Here is a 21,200-nt window from a genome sequence, read left to right as displayed (position 1 = left end):
ACTGTTGGACGGGGAACGAAGAATGGTTCGGGTCGCTGGTCGGGGCGAACGACGGGAAGGCCAGGGTGTCCAGAAAAGAGAAGTGCTCCAGGAGGAAACCAGGCGTTACCCGTAACGGCGGGACAGCGCTGGTGTACGGCGGCAGCGTTTCGTCGACAAGGACATAGTGGGGGGGCCATGACGGGAAACGACGAAAAACGAAGGGGAAAGGAGAATCGACGCAGCCTATATATGGCCCGAAACAGGGAATATTCCATATGGAAAACCCTCGCAAAAAGGAGAGCGAAGTGAGACGCCCCGAGGACGCCCGAAATAGCAAGAAGAGGACAAAGGACGCGAAATATATTGCCAACGCGAAACGCTGTACCGCACGTGACCGCGGTGAAACACTTGATGCACCCGTAGGTGTAAGATTTAGCCTGGGCTCTAGGAATAGCTAGAATAGCGGTAGCCTAAAACTCTAGGAAGACTTTTCCCAGCCAAGAAAGACTTTAGAAATAGGTTATTAATACATCAAATTGATAAATATGATGCTAAAAATACTATATATAGTAATGCTAACTCCTTTTCTTCAGGCCGATGACCCGGTATATAGTGGGGAAGGCCTGTGTTCAGGATTATCCTAATTGGGACCAAAATGATGTAGCTTGACACAGTGATCAAAACTACTGATGGCCATCAAAAATCGTTCCACATCAATAATATATATCAAGGACCACAATCCCCATCAAAATTAAGGCAATATAAAGGCAGAAAATAAATAAATAAAGAATAATATCATAATAAAACTCTAGGAAGACTTTTCCCAGCCAAGAAAGACTTTAGAAATAGGTTATTAATACATCAAATTGATAAATATGATGCTAAAAATACTATATATAGTAATGCTAACTCCTTTTCTTCAGGCCGATGACCCGGTATATAGTGGGGAAGGCCTGTGTTCAGGATTATCCTAATTGGGACCAAAATGATGTAGCTTGACACAGTGATCAAAACTACTGATGGCCATCAAAAATCGTTCCACATCAATAATATATATCAAGGACCACAATCCCCATCAAAATTAAGGCAATATAAAGGCAGAAAATAAATAAATAAAGAATAATATCATAATAATTACCCTGCTAGAACATAGGGACTAGGAATACCTAGATTTCTAGGCTACCGCTATTCTAGCTATTCCTAGAGCTTTTTAGGCTAAATATTACCACTACGGCTCAGATAGGTGCATCTCTCAGAGCTATGATAGACTTTCATCAATGTATAATACAACTTGGATCATGATTATCCATGCATTTTTGACCCAGATATCAGAACATCATTGTGCTTGACCAAATTTAAAACAGAAACACTATAGACAAGTGGCATTCCAGGATAGTCTAAAGCTATCACACTATGATCACTAGGAGGCAGGCACGCCGCGAACGAGACACGCACGTGCACTGGTCCCACAGCTTGAGTAGCAGCTCGTCTTCCGGGCCTGAAGCTACACCAGCCCCCGCCATCCGCCGAGCGACCGCTCAACCTTCCCTGCCAGCGGCGAAGCTGACCTCCCCTCCCCCCTCCCCAATCCACTACGACCTCTCACCCTCTGCAAAACAGCCCACACGACTGGTCGTCCCGCATCTCCTCCTCCACAAGCACCTCCAAAACTCGCCCGGGCAATGCCCGTTCCTCTCCTGGGACATCACCCAGCGGCCGTCTACCGCACAACTCTCGGTCTCGCCGCAACACCACACGGTATCGAACGCCGACTTCGCCGAGGCAGCAACACACCCGCCCTGTGCCGCGCTCACCATCACCTTCGCCGACGCCGTCTCCCCGCTGGCCCCGTGGCAGGCCCGCTGGGGCCCGATCATTGTCCATCACCTCGGCGGCGGCGGGCCGGTCACGCTCGACGACGTGCTCGCGGCCATTTACGCGTACTTCTGCATGCCGCTGATGCACGCGGACCGCACGTGCTTTTCTCCGGGCGAGTGGCATGCCGCCGGGCGCGGAGTATCACCGCCGGCTCGCGCGGGGGGACGGCCCGGACTTGCAGCCCGTGGCGGCGCGCCGCAGGGGTGCTGCGCGCAGACGTGCTGGGCGGGGCGACGCGGGTTTGCCGGGGTGCGCGTGGTGGGACGGGAGGGGTTGGAGTTGTTGTTGACGAGGTGAAGCTGATTTTGCAATGATTTTGACGAGGTGAACAGAGGGAGAGAGACTCTGAGAGAGAGATGCTAATGATAAACGATTATTCATGATCAACTATGCTAATGTACACACCACGAGCTAGTCACCAGATGATAATCACACGACAAATTCAAAAATTTCTTTTCCAACAGAAAGGTAAATTGAAATTACCTAATTAACTCTATATTTCTTGTAAAAGAAATAATATATTTCATTTGAATAGAAACAGAAACAAAAATAGTTACTTTTTGCATCCCTTTCAGCTGCAAAAAAAAAGTCATCTTTCTCTGCTCATGAAAGGTCATCTAAAATATGGCCTTTCTGCATGTCTTTCTGTCTACTGAAAAAAGGTGACCTTTTGGAGCGAAGGAAAGCTCCTGGGAAATTCCCTCTTTCAAACTTCCTTTTTGAGCTACACAAAGAACTCAGTTCAATGACACAGAAAGGTGTGCACAGAAAGATGTTTCTGTCTTTTGTTGTTGCACAAAGATGTTCTTTCTTCCTGCAAGAAACTCAAAAGGAAAGTGCTGCTTTTACTGTACTTTTCCAACTCAGCAAAAGATAGACCTGCCCATGTGTGTTTGAGAGTTCCAGGCACATAGATACCTACACACATACTATACAAATACCTAATTTTTTTTTAAAAAAAAAGAGTTTCACAAAGATTAAATCCTCACACCAGTTTTTGATGGCATCAGTAGTCACATGATGCTGATCGTGCGAACATATTACCCTATATGGTGGGAGGGGGAGGGGGGGGTCCCCAGATGGTCGAAAAAAAAACTTTCCTACCCTATATCCATGATTTGAATGTCCCCTCAGTTGCTCAAGTCCTTTCTATGTTGATAAAAGTTGATTTCCATACAGGGATTTTGTCACGGATAAGACCTGGCCCGTCCGCTCCGGTGCTGGTGTCGGGCCATTGCGGCTCATCAGGCCCAACATGACCCGATTCGAACCTTCGACCACTGACAAGGACCAGGGAGCGAGTTCACAGGCCCTTTCGGTTTCGATCTACCCCGCCCACCGTACTTGTGGTATGGGGGACATACTGTAAAAAAAGTATTTCATACATGTTTTGAAATGAATACAACTTTTTGGAGATACAACTTACCTTTTTTACAATTTTTATATACAACTTTGAGAATTAGACACAACTTTTCACCCTGTGGACATGTACAAGTCAACCCCAGAGACAACTTTTCTAGTGACATGTTTTACTCTGGCTGGTGACATGTTTATACTTGATGACAACTTTTCTGGAGACATGTTCAACCTTAGCAATTCCAGTTGTACATGTTATTGCTAAAGTTGTATTTGACAAACATGTAGTTGTAGTCAATATGAAGTTGTACCATATTTTTTGTTGTATTTTACCCAAGTTGTCTCCAATCTTTTTTTACAGTATGTCTCCGATATTGTGGGCCCGACTACCTGTCTGTTCTGTTCTGTGCACGTGTTCTCAGGAGAGGTCCTTGCACGGCCCTACCCGCAGTCTGACAGCTTTGATATTTAGATTTAATAATCTTTGAAAATATCCTTTGTGTGCCACTTTGTAGTGCAATACCAGGCATATGAAAGTAAGCTCAGGTTGTGTTTCCATGAGCCATGGAATGAAAGGATCATCACCTGATACAGATTATTAACAGCTAAGGAAGTATCATCACTAAAATTGACTAAATCAACATTAAATTGAAACTAAGAGATCCGAGCTATCCTGACTCGTGCTGTATTCTAGGGATCCGGAGTAGTCTGTCATTGTGGCCTTGTGGCCGAATTAAACACTGTGTCATTGGAGGGAAAGGTTGATGGCCGAATCGAAGCCCCATTTCGATTCGGCCATCAAGCAATGGGGCTTCGATTCGGCCATCAATCTTTCCCTCCAATGACACTGCTGACAGCTTCAACTGGTCTCACGCTACGCATACCAGTATATAGGAGCCTTGGCATACTGCATCTCAGTCTCTCAGACGTCCCATGAGTACGAACTCCTGGCCCCTCGATTTGCTCTGTGCAAGCTCCAATTTGGAAATGAACAACACCTCCTCCGGTGCTAGCGTTGGCGACGCGCCGCCCGGGCCGCCGCCTCTCAACAAATCCCACGTCCCAGACCGTGTATGGCGCGCGTGCACACACTGCCGGACCAGTAAAATCAAGGCGAGTTGTGGCTAACTCATGATATATATTATCAGGTGACTGAAACTATTCACAGTGTATGGCAGACTCGGCGTCACAGGCCCCAGATTGTCTACGCTGCCGCAAGAGCGGGCGCGTGTGCATCTACGAGCCGGTAGCTAAGTACCATGACTACCGGTCATCACGAGACAACAATGATGATACGCCGGCCCGGAGTGTGGGGCCGTCTGAACGGCGCGTGCGGCGAGGAAGGAAGCGTTTGCCTGTATCATTATTGCCGCGCGGCGCGGCTGTTGCCGAACCAGTGGCACCGTCTGGCGCTGCGATTCGCATCATCCCACCATCCTCTACCGTCCTCGAGGGTTGGGATTCCACTGCCCCTTTTGATTGGCAATCATTTGCAGCATCAGACCCAAGTATGCGAGCACCCCGGACCAATAATACCAATCCGGCGCTGTTCGATCACCGTGACCCCAGCACGGTCGGGTTCCGCCGGTCGACCACTACACCATGGCCCGCCACCAATGGGCTCGACATCCTAAACTTCAAGGCCGTCGGTGATTGGCAGTGGCCCGGGTCCGCGGACCGCGCCGAGTCGCTCGCGGCGAGTAAGCCGCACCTCGATTTCGATTGGCAGATGAGCACGGCTTCGGCACCGGCCGCTCCGTCCTTCGATAGCAATCATTATGGAGCCAACTTCGATTTGTTTGGCATGGCTTCGGGAGGTGATGCCCACCTCCATCAAACCGCGGGCGGTGCCTTCGCTCCCATGTCCACCGGAAATGTTACCGGCCCGCTCGGCGGTGGCGCCGTTACAGCACCAGCACACTGGCAGGGCCAGACGGCGGACACGCGGGCGGGGGAGCCTTGTCTCTGCTCGCGACTGGCGTGGTTGTTATCGATGGCCTGTACTCATGGTCAGACACCCGGTGCTTGAAAAGGATTTGTTATGTACATACTTTATACCAGCAGTGAATCTATGTCGATGTCGACTAGCCCATGCGAGATGAGGACGCTGATGTTCTATGTGGATTTCAGATGGGCGCACAAAACCCGCTGCGGTTGTCCGAGTCGGGTATCGAAGCGCCAGGAAAGACCGACAGATGGAGACAAGCACGGGGCTATGCGCGGTGGATCTGCCGGCCGCCACGTTTTTGTGGCAACACCGACGGTGACCGACCGGGGGTCTCACCATTTGCTCTCCACTGGCATAGAAGCAAGTATGGCGCCTGTTCTCGTCGGGAGCATGTCCATATCTGTCAAGGCAAGTGCCACGTCCGAGTCACTAGTGGATGGCGCCTAATCCATCATGAGGGGGAGGCGCCAGCAGAAGCGCGCGACGGATGGACCGGCTGAGAGCGGGCGCGTCAAGAAGGAGAAAACCAAGACGCGTCATCGTGCCGTCATCAATTCACACAGTCACACGGTGATGACTCAGCGTGTCAACAAACTTTTCCTTCCGCCTTCATGACAGAGGCCGCCCTCCTTAGCCGCAGCCGCTTTCCAGCCTCTCCGTCCACGAGGCTGAGGGAGCGACCACGCAAATCCATGTCCTCTCTTCCCAGCCTCATGTCCCGCGGCGAAGCCCGACCCTGACGATGCCAGATGACCTCGTCACGCCGACGGGATTCTTCATCGATTTCAGGGTAAGTAGGGTCCCCTTCCGTCACCCGGCTCCTTAAATGACATGTTCTGTGTATCCTCCCATTACAGACATGTTTCCTTCCAATTCGCCGGCGCCGACTCCTCCTGCTAACGCCCCGGTTTCGCCAACCCCTCAGACCCCGCCCGCTCATGACCATACGCACTCGCACGCCCACTCGCATAGTCAGCCGCATACGCACGTGTCGCAAGCCACGCTCATCGCTGTGCTGACGCGCGCGCTCGACGACAAGCAGCGCGAGGTGGACGGACTGAACCGCGAGGTCGAACATCTGAAGCAGCACCTTGCCAAAGCCGGGGTACGTCCTGACCTTAGCATTGTCATATATTCCTCATGATCGTGTAGCATGTCCACTCGGACCACTCCGCCCCTCGTCAGGCTGTCCCCGCCCCTGCGATGATGCCCATGCCGACGCCGACCCCGATGCCGTTTCGCGTCGAAGAGGGGAGCTCGAAGGGCAAAGGCAAGGAGGTGGGCCGTGCACGCTGACGTTGCCATATCGCTCATTGTCACCAAGAAAGCGCATTTCCCGGCGGCCGACATGATGGGATTTGACTCCGACTTGCTGCAAGCCCTCGACGACTACAAACTCGTGTGTCCCTGTCCACTCTGCTTCCGTCTATGACCATCTCCTCCAGAACGGGTCCCCCCAGCAAGCTGAGAATATCAAGGCCCGGCTCGATGCAGAGATCGCACAAGTGCGGGGTTATTTGGCGGTCCGTTTTTTCTCTGTACCATCCGTGCACTAACTAATTCTGTCTCAGGGTTCGGGCTACGCCCTGCCGGATATGCTGCCCATGAGCTCGCTGGCTCACCAGGTGCGGCCTAGGGGCGCGTCTTCAAGTTTACTAGTACGGCGGCTGATGCTCTATTGAACAGAGCCCACGGGACCAGCTCGAAGAGGAGTACGAGCGCGCGATAGCCGAGTCTGAGAAACTGCTCCAGGTGCCATCGCTATCGTTGTGCTTTCAGAAACTAAGTGTTTTTAACAGTCACCGTCGTCGGTCCTCAGATCGTCGCCTCCTTGGCGCCCCCATACGCACGCCCAGTCGCACATGCACCCGCACGTGCACGGTCACGCTAAAATTCCAGAGCTCGCACCGGGCCCGCGGAACGACGCATTCCTCGCCCAGCTCACTCGTCAGATGGTGGGCCACGTCCCATCATCACCCGCTCTCTAACCGCCTCACCGTAGCTCGCGGCAAACCCCGGCCTGGACGAACAAACGATTATGATACTGCTCAAGGACGCCGCCGCCGCTGATGCGCGCAACGCTGGCGCGGAGGTACGTCGGTCTCTTGGTTTCGGTCTGTTTGATGATTGATCGATGCTGCACAGGCGTCGGGTTCCGGGTCGGGCGATGTCCATCTTCGCGAGGCGATGCAGCTTGTTTCCCAGAGCGCGGTACGTTTCGGCTCCTACCTTGTACTGTGACCCACTCATCTTCTCAGCCCCTCGCTCCGGGTGCATTCCGATTCGCGCCGGGTCCAGTCGCTAGCGCCGTCCAAGCTCCGGCATCGGCGTCGGCATCACTGTCCGCTGCCGGTCCGCCCGCGGCCGACAAGACGCAAGAGATGGTGCGTTCCCTCTGTGTACCGCGCTACTATATATTTCTCACTTGTCGATAGCAGAACATGGCCGAGGGCGCCGATGAGCTAGCCGCGATGAGCGCGATGATGTCGGACGTCGAAGAGGACGACTCGGACGATAATGATGATGATGATGGGCACATGAGTACGATGGCAGTGGTGCGTCTCCGTGTTTCTGGGTATTTCGGCACCTGGATGACGTTTGGACAGAGCAACAGCCCGAGCCCGCCGCCGCAGGGCGAAGGTCATGTCGCGTCGGCAACGACGGCGCGGGCGGACATCTAAATACGGGTGGAAAATACTATGGTGGGATCGGATCTGGGAGATGGTTGAGCTGGTAGAATTAGAGACCAAGTCAGAATTCTGACGGCAAAAAGATAGCATACTAATATGCTTGCATGTGTTGATACAATTGTGTTTGTGCGTCTGGATGTGTAGCATTCATTTCTTGAGACTGGCGCCGCCGCATCAACGGAGCAATCGCGAATCGCGCTGGATCGATCAGACTGGACGGGAGCCTGAGATGTACCAAAAAAAGACAAAAAAAAAGCAAGCTGGATATTTTTCTGAAGCAATTGTAATCTTCGGATAGGACTGTTCGGATGCCGCCAAATGCCGCCGGATGCCGCCGGATGTCACAAACTTTCGGTGCAACTATCTCAATGAGTCACACACTCGGACTAGAGAATCTGGCAAGTCACGGAGTCCAAGTCTATACGTACGAGTGAAAATCACCGTGACACTGGCAGAACGCCAACTTGAAAGCGGCCCCTACTTTGCATTGGAACACCGTAACTTCCGTCCGGTCCGACTCCGGAATATCACGGTTTTGTCTGATGATTTGAATTCATTTCATGGTCTCAGTGCACAGCCTCTCACCACTGGCATCAGTCCGTGTCCGTGGCAGACTCCGTGCCCACAGCCCTGTTCCTTTTATGGCGATCGACGAAGACACACTCGGAGCTGTATGGATCAATTCGAGTCAAGCGTCTCCGAGTCCCACTTCAAGTTGAGGGTCCGGCCTAAGGCTTTCTTTCCCGCAGTACTTGCAAGTGTTGCGACAATTGTGTTTGTACATCATGATCTCAGGCTGCTACTAGTAGCCGCATCCATTTCTTGGTACTGGTGTCGCCACAGCCTGTGGTAGCCGCATCAACGGAACAATCAATGGTGGTGGATCCATCAGACTAACGTGCCTAAAAAAACTTGAAAGAAGCCCTAGAATAAAGATGTCAATAAGGCAACTGACAGCTGCGTTCACACCGCCGCCGGCGCAGGGGATCAATGTTGGCATCGATTTCGAATTCCGCTCCCGATCGACGATGACGGAGGACAGGTGTATAAGAGTCTCTTCCTCCAGGCGCTACACTAAGTATCTCAGCAGCATGAACTCCTGTAGTCCGCGTCCTGGGCCCTCCGCGTCGTTCACCACTGGCACGAGCACGTTGCTCGACGAAAACGCGGTGCATCACGATCATGTGCGCGTTCCCATTCGCGTCTCTCGCGCGTGCACGTACTGTCGCGCCAGCAAGACAAAGGCGAGCGCTCCTGCCGGTGTCTCTCTACCTATGACGATGATTGACCTCTGGCCCCAGTGTATGACGGAATCCGAGGCCTGGGGGTGCCTGCGCTGCCGCAAGAGCGAACGCGTGTGTGTCTACGAGCCAGTGACAGTGGGCGGGTCGGACAGACGCTATGACCGGCGCCCACCACGCATCGAGTTGGATACAAGACCGCCGGCCCGGGAAGGCCGAGCTCGGGTGCGGCGAGGAAGAAGGCGGCTGCCTGCGGCACCAACGGCACGCGCCGCTGTGCTTGGGACAGCGTCAAGCGCGTCCAACCACATTGTCGCCCCTGTTTCCATTGCGACCGAGTCTGAGTCCCTCCTTCAGGGCTGGAACTCCGGGCATTATTGGCAATCCTCGACAGGAAGTTCACACTCACCGACTGCATCAACATCGACGATCACGCGCACGATGCCACCACCACAGAATACTGAGGTCTACCCGGCACTGCTGCAGCCATACCCAGGGGCGTCCGGCACCGTGCCGTCACTGGGAATAGGCCCGAGGGATGATTTGAACTGGCCGGCGAATTGCGGCGCGGATGCCGCTGTCGATCATCCAGTCGATTCTTCGGCCATCATGCCATGGGACATGACCAGAGAGACCGGCATGCCGTATCGGGACTCCATGGTTAGCTGGCAGTGGCCCGGTACCGCGAGCTGGGGCAACGAGTCACTTGCGCCGAGTCAGCCGCACTCCGGCTGGCAGCCGGCCGCTCCATGCTACAATAGCAATGGAGCTAACTTCGACCCCAATGGAGCTAGCTTTGTACCCCATCAACGCGCGTGCGATGCCTTCCCGATGATGCCATTCGCATACGCCGCCGGCCTGCCGGATCGGAGCAGCGGCGATGTTGCGGCAGCAGCAGCACACTTGCACCGGCAAGCCACCGACGTGCAGCCGTGCCTATGTTCGAGATTGGCGTGGCTGTTGTCGACGGCCTGTAGCCATAGTTAAACGCCTGGATCGTGTTATATATAATATATATACTTGCCCAGTAGTGAGTCCATGCCGACGTCGACGCGTATATTCATCCCAGTAGAGTCATTACTAAGCTTGAACAGTCCAGAAACTTGTAGTCCTAATCCCAGAATTGCGACACCGCATTGAAGTCGTACCCGTTTCCAATCTTCACCGTATGTGCCGCGGATCCCTCCCCGCGGGTGAGGGTGCACGTTGTCTCCGCAGCCACGAGCCGCCAGCGCGGCGACCCGGCGTACGCCCCGATTGTGACCGTTTTCAGCCCCGGCGCGATCTCCAGGAAGAGCTCCGCGACGCGCTCAGGCTCAAGGAGCGGGTAGCTGCGGTTTGTCAGCCCGTCGACGAGGGTGATGATGTGGTACGTGTACAGCACGAGCGTTTTGAGCTGGCGCAGCCGCGGGAGGGCGGCGCGGGGGGCCGGCTGGACCTCGGTGCGCCGGAATTGCTCGTCGCTCTCGTCACTATGAATGTCAGTTGCGTTGGACTTGGTTTACAGTGTGGCGTGCTGACATACAAGTAGGGGACAAGGTTCTCGGTCAGCGCCAGATGTTGCAGGTGCGGGACCGCCTGGGCGATCGCGGCAAAAGTCTCCTCGAGGGATATGACGGCCACCTCGGAGATGCTGAGGCTCGTGAGCGTCGCCGCAAATAGCTGGAGGCGGGTGAGATCGCGTGGAATGTACTGGTGGGTGAGGCGGAGCTGGATGCGCTGCAGCGGCCGTGGCTCCGTTGGAAGCAGGTCTGTGGAGGGCACCTCCAGAGCAATCAGCTTCGGCAGCTGGTCGTCTGAGCAGGGAAATGCGCCGTCCAGGAGCCCCACCGGCATCATTGGCAGCGACAACACGCGGATGTCCGTCTGGCGGTTGAAAAATTGCCGCAGGAACGCAAAGCGAAAGTGCGAGTTGGAGAAGTGGGTTAGGCGGAAGGACACGTGGTCGATGACCCACGTCTGCGTCGCACCCCGGTCCCCCGCCAAACTCCGCGAGCGCGTGTACCGCCAGGCGCTGCAGGCCGGTGCACTTCTTCAGCGCACGTGCCACGCGGGCGGGGTCGTCTGAGCCAGCGACGACCTCCCGCGAGGAGATCGTGAACCGCCGTACGTATCCGCCCAGCCGGGCATTGCGGGAGACGGCCCGACACCAGCCCGCCAGCGCCTTCCCGCTATCGCGCAGGTCAACGCTCTGGAAGATGAGTCTTTGTGCTTCGTCGCGAAACGTGCGCGATACACGCGCCAGGGCGAATAACGTCTTAGGTTCAACAACGGCACATATCAAAGCGCATATCTCGGGAGGAAGGTGGAGCAGCGTTGCCACTGCGGATTCCGCCGTCTGTCGACGGCGCGGCGCCATGAGAGTAAGGCCCTGATCGGGTGCGAGGGGTTTCACGCGTGAATGGCGGAAGCTGCTGAATGATGAGGCGTCACACACCGGTGACAGCTTGCCACATCTCTTTCTCTACATCGTCTGTCGGCCAGCGATAGACTCTACACACTTATTGCATGCCTCTACAACTACACTATTGACTCCCTAGACTGATTATGATAAGTTATGGCTCGCGAGCGCCAGCCGGGAGCGACTTCCCACAACACTACTTCAAGCTCTCACACCAAGTCCAAGTCTTCCACCGTTCCTCGTGCCAAATCAGCCTCGGGAAAGACGTCCAAGCCACCAGCCAATCAAACGAAGGTCAAGGACACGTCGAAGACCATTCCAGATGTAGCCACCCCTCCCCTTCCCAAACCGACCATCATCATACCGCCACGGATTCCAGCGCTAACTCCCGATGCTCAAATGGTCCTTGAGGTCTTGGACAGCGATGAAAGTGACGACCAGCAGGAGGAAGAAGATGAAGAAGAAGACTCCAAAGGCAGCATTTCCGCTCAAGCTAAGCGCTACGCGTTGCAGTACATCCTCGAGCATCGCGCAGACCTCATGTCTGGTCGTGGATTCAAGACGAAGGCGTTTACCCAGGTAGCGAAGGCGATGAAAGAGACTTATCCAGATAGACCTGAGCACAAGGCAGACCAATGGCGGAATTGTGTCAACTATGTGCGTCCTCATACCACAACCACCTTGCCAACAATATACTAACTCCGCGCTAGATAAAAAAACGATATGATGGGTACTGTCATGCAAAAAGTGTGTCTGGCATGGGCTGGGATGAAGAAAACCAACATGTTTTGGCGGACAAGGAAAAAGAAGAGCTCTATCTTGCAGTACGTATCTATTTCTTGCTCATGTCGACCTGTAATGCATTGCAGCAACATGGCCATAAATTTAAATTCGTTTTTCACACCCCATTCCCATTCTTCACCATTTGCGACCAACTTTTTGGGGGTAACAAGGCAACCGGCGAGCGCGCATACAACCCTAATTACGACAACGATACTGGCATTGACGTTGAACCTCTCTCCCCTTCCAAACGACTTCCCCTTGGTCCCAAGGACAACGAATCCATCCCTGCTGCTGATAGCAACGACGAGCTTCCCGAGAAGCTACTTCCCACGCTACTTCCAGTCGGGCCCAAGCTGTACCAGGACGAGCTGCTTGCACCAAAGAAGCAGAAGAAAAAGGAGCAGAAGAAGCGAAAGGTAGACGAAGAGGCAGAGGACAAAGAGAAGGGGAAGTCTCGAAAGCGTCAGCGCGCTGATTCGGATGATGAAAACAACGACCTGGGAAAGCAGTCCAAGCCCGCTGCTCCTCCGCATCGCGATCGTTCACTGTCAAGCAGTGGCTCTGTTGCACGGCGGAATGCAGAAGGTGCTTCGCAGATGGCCAATAGCCTGCACTTCATCGGGGAGAACATGTCGGCACCGATTGTCACCAAAGTCGACACATCTCACGTTGTCTCTCTCAACCAGCTTTTCAAGGACCACCCTGAACTCCTTCCCCCACACCCACGCTACCATACAGTTGTGATGGCCAAGCTTGGTGACGAGCCAACAGCAGCTTGTGCCCTTCTCACTGCTCCTTCTTCCAACCACCAACGCTATCAATTGCGGGACATTTTTGTTGCTGCTGGCTTGCGCGTTCCTGACAATTATGTTCCTGACGACGACGACATAATGGCTGTCTAACCTATGGACTGTTTTCTGAATCGCACCGGCCTCTGCATGTTTATCCATTGTACCTCGAGCACACTTTCTGTAGACATACACTGTATTCTCTCTCTATGTCAATCATCATCATCCGAATCTAGGTCTTCTTCCTCGCCTTCTGCCACATATTGAGCCCACATACTGTTTGCAATGGCCTGCCTGCGTTCATTGGCTGCATGGGACTCCTGAGCGGTTATTGCAAGGGCAGGTCCACAGGGAATGTCTCGATTGTCACGTAGAAAAGCATGGTTGCTAGGGTCATATTGATCCTCGTCATTGAGCTCGTTGAGAGGCTGGTGAATGCGCATGAAGTTATGCAGCGCAGCAGCAGCGCAGACTATCATAGACTGGGTGTCGTAGCTACATTCAGGACGAGAAATCAAGATGCGCAGTCGACGCTTGCAAACACCAAAGATGCGCTCGACAGCATTCCGTAGCTTGGCATGTCGCAAGTTGAAAAGCTCTTCTGCGTTCTCTGGCTGTCGTCCGCCACGACGCCATTCATCTAGATGATAACGAACTGCTGGGAATGGGGTCATCAACAATCGACAGTTGGCAAATCCAGCGTCGGCAAGATAGAAGCAAGGTTGAGGCAAGTTGAATCCCATGCCACGGGCAGTGTTGTAGAGACGAGCATCAGCAGCAGTTCCTTCATATTGTCAGACTGCGGGTCGGGCCGTGCAAGGACTTCTCCTAAGAACGCGCGCCCGGAACAGAACAGACGAATAGTCGGGCCCGCGAGTATGGCGGGCGGGGTAGATCGAAACCGAAAGGGCCCGTGAACTCGGTCCCTTGCCGTAGTCGGTGGTCGAAGGTTCGAATCGGGTCGTGTCGGGCCCGATGAGTCGATAGCGTCTCCTCGCACGGAGTAAGGTAGTTCTTCAGACGATCTAAGCGATAGAGTACAGGGTACACTATCGCGCATTATATACGCGGGCCCGCTAATACACTTAGAAAATGAGCAGTAGAGCAGATTAATGATCAATCAAACTCTAACCAAATCAAATCCTAACTATTGTGTGTGTGTGAGTTCGGGGTTTCGAGTTGCAGGAAACAACTAGCGAATTTAAAGTTTACTTCAAAGAATTGTTGTTAATTATTTGAGTTTGCTTTCGATTAGAATGAACAAAAACAAAGAGTTATGTGATTGTATTGATGGAGGAGCAATATGGCTCGACTCCCCTGCACCTGCAATATTAGTAACCTGCAATTTACCTGCACCTGCACCTGTTTATCCTGCACCTGCACCTGCAACTTAATCCTGCAATTTAGAGAGTTGATTTCCACAGCAAAAACTGAATAGATGTGACGGCTGAGGTGTCACAAACTACCAGCCTTCTGGGGATTAATTGATTGCCTATCACAAAATACATGCAGCCTTATATACCTAGTGGAACCAAATAACACCAAATAGCCCAAAATGCTAATAATTCGACTTCCTGTGACTTTGTGTGACGCTCTATGCCTTATTAGGACGCTCTAGAACTTCGAGTCATAGTGGCTGTGGCTCTAGAACCTTCCTGGCGCTTCCCATGAGTCATATTTCCTTATTTGTCTGTTGGAGTCATTCATGAGTCATACTCTTCCACAGCCTTCTGGGTGCTTCCCGGCTAGAAGCCTGCACTGCCTGGCGCTTCTTATGACTCCAAATGACTCTCCCACTGAACCTTATCTGCGCTTTAGGGTCTAGATGAGTCCAGAACTTGTACAACTGCTCATAATTGATTGTTTTGCATGTTTATGCATGTTTTTGTGTTCTGAGTGTGCAAACATTGAAAATAAAATTATTCCAGTGTTTAGGACGATTTTAGGCGTGGTCTATTTGCCTGCCTATCATCTCCCCTTTTCATAAATATTGACCGTCCGCGGTCAACATAGCACACATTTTTAGCAACTACATTTTTCATTGCCTCCAGCTACATTTTTCACTGGGCATGGGGTGCCTACATTTTTCAGCAAACCATGGGTGAACACTTGTTGTGATTTTCATTTCCTGCAGTTGAGAAGTTCCAAACTTCTCTATCACCTATAAGTTATAGTTCATTGAAAAATTCATTTGAAATCTGCCCATCTGTTCTTCTTTCATGACTCTTTTGACCTTTATATGGCTCATTGCCATGTGCGAAATTTTCAGTCAAAATTTTCAGTGCACATTGCAGTTCTTGCTTCCCTCCCCTTTTCATAGATCACAACTGTCCTCAGTTGTCTTGACTGTCTACTATCTAGTATTCAGTCTCTTTGATCTCCTTAACCCTGACTGGTTTACTGGATCAAGGACTTCAGTTTCTGCAGGTGTCTCATCTTCAATTTCAGAGCTTTCAGACTCAGAGTCTGAATGATCAATCTCTGATGATGGGCGCAATGTTACACCACTGAACTGCAAGTCCTTGCCCTGCTCTTCAATTTCTTCAGAGTCATCTTCTTCAATCAACTCTGTTAGTTTGTCTTGTGAAATATCAATCAATTCTTGAACTTTCTTTCCAAGACTGAGTTTATGCCTCTGTGCATATGGAATCACCCTGAACCTGGCAACCTTGCCATGAAACAGTGCACCATTCATTTCTGCAATGATATATGATCCACCTTTGTTTCTTGCAATGATAACCATAGGTCCATTCCACCTGTTTTGATTTCTGGCACTTAGTGAACTTTCTGCAACCATGTCACGGACAAGCACTAAGTCTCCTGGTTCAAAAATATAGTCTTTGATGACATGTTTATATTTTTCTCCATATATCTGTGCTTCATGCTTTTTCCGAGCAGCTACACGTTTCCGCATATCTTGCACATGATATGTATGCTTTGCTAAAGCTTGGGCTCTATATCCAATTAATTCATCAGTTGTCAACAACCTATCTGGATATTCAACAAGCCAAGTTGCTTCTTCTAAATCCAGAGGAGTGACTGGATGTGCTCCACATATTGCAAAATAAGGTGAACACCCAAGTCCTCTTCTAATTGTAATTCTGTCTGCCCACAAAACTTGTGGTAGAAACCAGAACCATTTCTTCAAGTCTCCTCCTGTAGCCTTACTGAGTGATTGTCTGATATCCCAATGACCTCTTTCAATAACTCCATTTGCTTGAGAGTTATATGCTGATATTTGTATACCAACAATTCCATATTTGCTCTTTAGCCATTCTAAGGCTGTTATGAAAGGAGTCCCATTGTCTGAAACAATCCAACTTGGACATCCCCATCTGCAAATTATTTCTTCAAGCAAGAATCTGCCAATTGATTCTGCATTCTGTTTTCTTAAACCTCTGGCTTCAAGATATCTTGACAATGCACATCTTGCATCAACAATATATGAGCACTGATTTGAGGTTTCACTCATATGCATCACATCTGTATGTATTTTCTGAAAAATACTTGGAGTAGCAGTGATTACTGGTGGACTGCGAATTAATGCCTTCTGCCTAACTTGACATCTATGACATGTTTTCACATACCATTTCACATCACTTTCAAGCTCTGGCCACCAAAAGCGCAATTCAATCAATGCTTTAGTTGCAAATACACCTTTATGTCCAAGTGAATCATGTGCAGCTCTAAGCATATACATTCTATGCTCTTTGTCCACAACTAATTTATGCATTGAGTCATCACCCCTGTGATATAGTTTTCCATCTTCACTCAAGAAGAACTTCCGACTATATTTTATAAATTTCTGGTATTTCAAATTTTCTTTAAGACCAATACCAGCAGGTCTTTTCAATGGATCTTGCAACCATAATTTTACTAACTTGATTTTCTGATCTTGAGCCTTTGCACTTTCACTTCTGTGATCTTCAACATATGGCTCTCTTTTCTTCTGATCATCTTTAAGTTCAAGTTGTGGCAATAATCCACTCTCTGGTTTCTGGTACATATAGGCAGGCATAACCAATCCTTCTGCCTTATACACTGATTCAACATATGTGATCTGAGCAGTTTCCTGTTCTGATGCCATGTTACATTCTTGAGAAAAGTCTGATATGTCTGATGCCATTCCTGACAATGTCTGAACATATCCACTTCTTTCATCAATGTCCTCTTTGAATTTTTCAAACTCCAAAGGTTGTTCTGCAGAATAATCCCAGTCAGGATGATCTTGTGGAGGTTCACCATCTTCAAATCCATCTTCATCTGGGAACCATTCCTCATCTCCAGGTTGTGCGTCTCTCCTAGACAATCCATCTGGAGGAAAGTTCACACCTCTGACATGTTTCAACTTGAAATGAAACATCAATATTTGCTCAATCCAACGATTGATTGTTGCATTTGGTCCCATGCCTGGATTATTCAACATACCTTTGATATAGAGTGCATCTGTCTCAACAACTAAACGTCTGCATCCTAGAAGCCAATACTGCATTGCTTCTAATGCTCTTTTAAGCCCATAAAGTTCGCGTTTAGGCTGAGAGAACCTAGCCTCTCTCCTATTCAAAGTAATTGATGCAAACTTTGCATAATATCTTTTCTTTGGATCTGCTGGGTCAAGCTGATATATCTGAATGCCAATAGCCATCCAAGATGTATCTACTGCTAAAACAATGTCTGAATCCCAATCATAATTTAAAGGTTTCAAACATGGTGCTGTTGCAATTGCTTGCTTCAACCTATCCATTGCAATTTCTTGTTCTTCTCCCCACTGGAAGTCTTCATCATTTCTAGTCAACTTTTGAATTGGTCTTGCCAGAATACCATAGTCTTTTATGAACATTCTCATGACACCAATTGTTCCTAGAAATTTTCTGACATCTGAGACATCCTTCAAAGGACCCCATCTCAGAATAACTCCTACTCTGTCTGTATCAGGTTTTCTGCCTTCAAATGAACACAGATGTCCCACAACATGGAACTCATCTGCACATATAATTGACTTTGCACCTGACAGAGTGCCTCCACAATATTTGATTCTCTGGATAATTCGATTTATGTTTTCAAAATGCTCCCACACAAATCTTCTAATTCCAGGATTATCTGGGTGAGTCTCATATGACCCATCTGCTAGTTGGTATCTTGAACCTGGTCCACGCACTGGTATATCATCAATGTATGGAATTGTCACATGAGGAATTTCATCTTGCAAGATGAATGTAACATCATCATGGAAAATTGGAACAGAGTTAGTCCAACCTTGAGGTAATTTCACAAGTCTCAGTGCACCAAAAGGTGTCTGAAATGTTGTAAAATCTCTTGAACCCTCTGCAATATCTCTGTGGTCATATCCTGAATACAAATCAAGACAACCTCCACATGCTCTTCCTGCAAAGTGGTTTGCTAGTTCTTCTGTTGCTGGTGGAATACCTGAATGTGCAATTGTCACTGCATTCAAAGGTTCCAAGGCATGCACTAATCTAATGCTCCTGCCATCTTTCTTGATCACTCCAAAGAATTTGCTTCTGTATGCTGCATTTGATGGTTCATAAACACCAGCATCAATTTTCTTTTTGATGACTTTGCAAAATTCTTCAAGTTGACCTCTTGGAATAGGAATACTCCTTTCAACCCAAGTTTCATGTTCAATGACAGGAAACTCTACTGGAGGGAAGAAGTCATGTCTGAAACTTCCTCTCTCTTCATCATTCCAAGCAAATGCACTCTCTTGATTGCTCATTAAGTGGTGCAACACTTTGTATTCTTCTGGTTGTAGAAAATCATTACCATGGAGCTTTTCTACCATTTCCTTTCGCTCCTGTGTATATCTTCCTGTTGGTTTAAAGTCTGGTGGATTTGGATTCAATTTTGGCATGTCCTCAAGTGGATCACCAATTATTTGTCTTTTAATCCTGTACTTCTCTGGAAGCTCAGTATACACTGGCCTGACTTTAAGTCCAACTGGCTTATATTTTTTTGCCTGCAAACACCGATTCAACTTGTGTTGATTCTTGGTTTGCATAATTATTATCAACAGGTGGAGAAATAAAATCCACTGATTGACAACATATACAGCGCATATCACCCTCAAGTACATGTGCTGTTTTGTCACTAACACCAATAGCTGAATGAACTTTCTGACCATTAGGTTTCTCTGTTGCATTTTTGACAGTGCTCCAAGTGAAAATTTCATATGATTTTCCATTATCTGGATTTGGCTTCTTTGGCCTAGAATGAAATTCTTGAAACAATGTTGATGCTGCCTGGTCATTCTTCATCTGTTCACATTCTACTGAAGCACTGATATATGCTTCTCTAACCTCAGTTGGTGTGAATTTAGTTTTCTGAGGTCTGAAAACTTTACTAATTTTAAATTCATCATGTTCAAATTCAACCTGGATTGCCAACTCTTCTCCATCTTGTTCATTCAAGAATTCATCGAAGATTGATGAAAACCCGACTGTGAATTAGGACCTTGATCAGGCACTGACTCAAATTTTGGTTTTCTAAACTGTCTTGACTTTTTCTCCCTATCACTGAGTCGGTCATAAGTCTGGACAGACCATGCCTTTCCAGTATTTGGATCTGTCAATGTCAACATTTGTCCATCTGTTGAATTTACAACTTGACTTTTAGTCAAATTTTCAAAAGGTCTCCCTAAGAGAACTTTGTATGCAGGGCCATCAATGACATGCACTTGCAAATATACAGTCATTTCTCCCCATGTAAATGGAACATTTCTGGCTAAGCCAACAGACTTTTCCATACTTCCATTTGCACTCTCCATAAATATTTGAATTCTTGGGTCCCATTTGAGTCCTGAAGCTTTAGCTTGCTCTAAAGACATAGACACAATTTGTGAACCTGAGTCTAGAACAGATTCAACTGGTCCCTTATCATTAACACTGGGAAAGGTCACTCTCAATGGAGCAGTGTCCTCTGCCACATAAAGTTGCTTTAAGCTAGTTGGGTCCTTCACACTATTCAGATAGCCCATATAACTGTTCTTTGCAATATAAACTTGTTTTGGATTTTCATCCTCATCCAAGCTTTCTAAATACTGCAAATAAGGGTCTTTGGCAATCACTGAAAGTGATCCAGCTGGTTTACCAGTCATCATAGAACTTGTAATAAATACACCATGAACAGAAGGAAGTTCATCCATATTGAGTGCATCATTATCCAAACTTGAGGTTTGCATATTTGAATTGGGTAGCATAATTTCGTCAACATATTGCATAGATTTCAACTCCTGAGGCTCGACTTTCTGCCTCACTTTGGTTAACTTTAATCTTTCTCCTTCTCTCAATTCTTGTGAAATTCCAAACAAATCACCTAATTTGAGTGAAACCTCAGTATTATGGATTCTTTGAATCACCTCTTCAGTCAATCCTTCACGCTGAATTGGTGCTCTGATTCTGTATGATTTTTCTACATTTTCAGATTCCAATTGCTTGAATGGAAATTCCTCTTTGGATACTACCGGAGTTCGAGCCACAGTATTCAAAGGTTTAACTGACTTGTAAGGCAACTCCCTCACAGGTGTGTCTTGAATTTCATCCACTGTGTCAGTAATTCTGACTCCTCTTTTCTTTGAGATCACAGGAACATGTTCTTCAACATCATCCTGTTTATCTTTCTTTCCTTTTTCTCTCCAATTTATAGATGAGTCTGATTTATGTTTTCTCTCCGGAGGTTTCGAAGACTGATCTACCTCCTTCCTCGAGTTCTTCAAAAATCCGATTCAGATGAGGTGTTTTTACCTCCTCTTGTTGCTACAAATTGTTCTTGAACTTGTGACATTCCACTCAATAAATTCATAAGTGCATTCACAACATCTGGATTATTCAAGGGCCCCAAAGCGGCAGGTTGAGCCACCGCTGGCTGATATTGAACAGGTGTTGAAACCTTATTCAACTGTTGATCATGTTTATTGATCTGAACTTGCAGAGAATTTATCTTATCCATTAAAACATCATTTTCTGACTGTTCTAACTCAAAAGGATAATCATCCATTTGCATAAAGTTACTATGGCCCATCTTGTTAGCCCAGTACTTCTCTACACGATCACTCAATGGTTCAGAACCAGATGGTAACATAGTATCATCACCCATCTTCTGTTTTCCATTTACCAA

The 21,200-nt window shown here is 48.9% G+C and overlaps 2 protein-coding genes across 2 annotated transcripts; one reads left to right on the top strand and one right to left on the bottom strand.

The window, feature by feature from the left end:
- Positions 1-6,023: 6,023 nt before the first annotated feature.
- On the top strand, positions 6,024-7,845 carry MIND_00192800 (uncharacterized protein; the record flags this gene model as incomplete). The annotated part of the gene is made up of 12 exons (XM_037358836.1): positions 6,024-6,269; positions 6,317-6,442; positions 6,489-6,563; positions 6,610-6,687; positions 6,736-6,789; positions 6,851-6,916; positions 6,964-7,119; positions 7,167-7,256; positions 7,310-7,375; positions 7,423-7,548; positions 7,600-7,719; positions 7,771-7,845. The coding sequence occupies 12 exons, from the start codon at positions 6,024-6,026 to the stop codon at positions 7,843-7,845; spliced, it is 1,278 nt and encodes a 425-aa protein (XP_037223931.1).
- Positions 7,846-10,206: 2,361 nt separating this feature from the next.
- MIND_00192700 (uncharacterized protein) lies at positions 10,207-11,454 on the bottom strand (the record flags this gene model as incomplete). The annotated part of the gene is made up of 4 exons (XM_037358835.1): positions 10,207-10,426; positions 10,475-10,567; positions 10,621-11,054; positions 11,101-11,454. 4 exons carry the CDS (start codon positions 11,452-11,454, stop codon positions 10,207-10,209), a joined length of 1,101 nt encoding a protein of 366 aa, XP_037223930.1.
- Between the last annotated feature and the right edge of the window lie 9,746 nt (positions 11,455-21,200).

Source organism: Mycena indigotica (assembly GCF_014461135.1).
Source record: "Mycena indigotica strain 171206Taipei chromosome Unknown Mind.scaff0002, whole genome shotgun sequence".
Taxonomy (NCBI): domain Eukaryota; kingdom Fungi; phylum Basidiomycota; class Agaricomycetes; order Agaricales; family Mycenaceae; genus Mycena; species Mycena indigotica.
The sequence above is the reverse complement of the archived record's forward strand: the minus strand, read 5'-3'. Positions and strand labels throughout refer to the sequence as shown.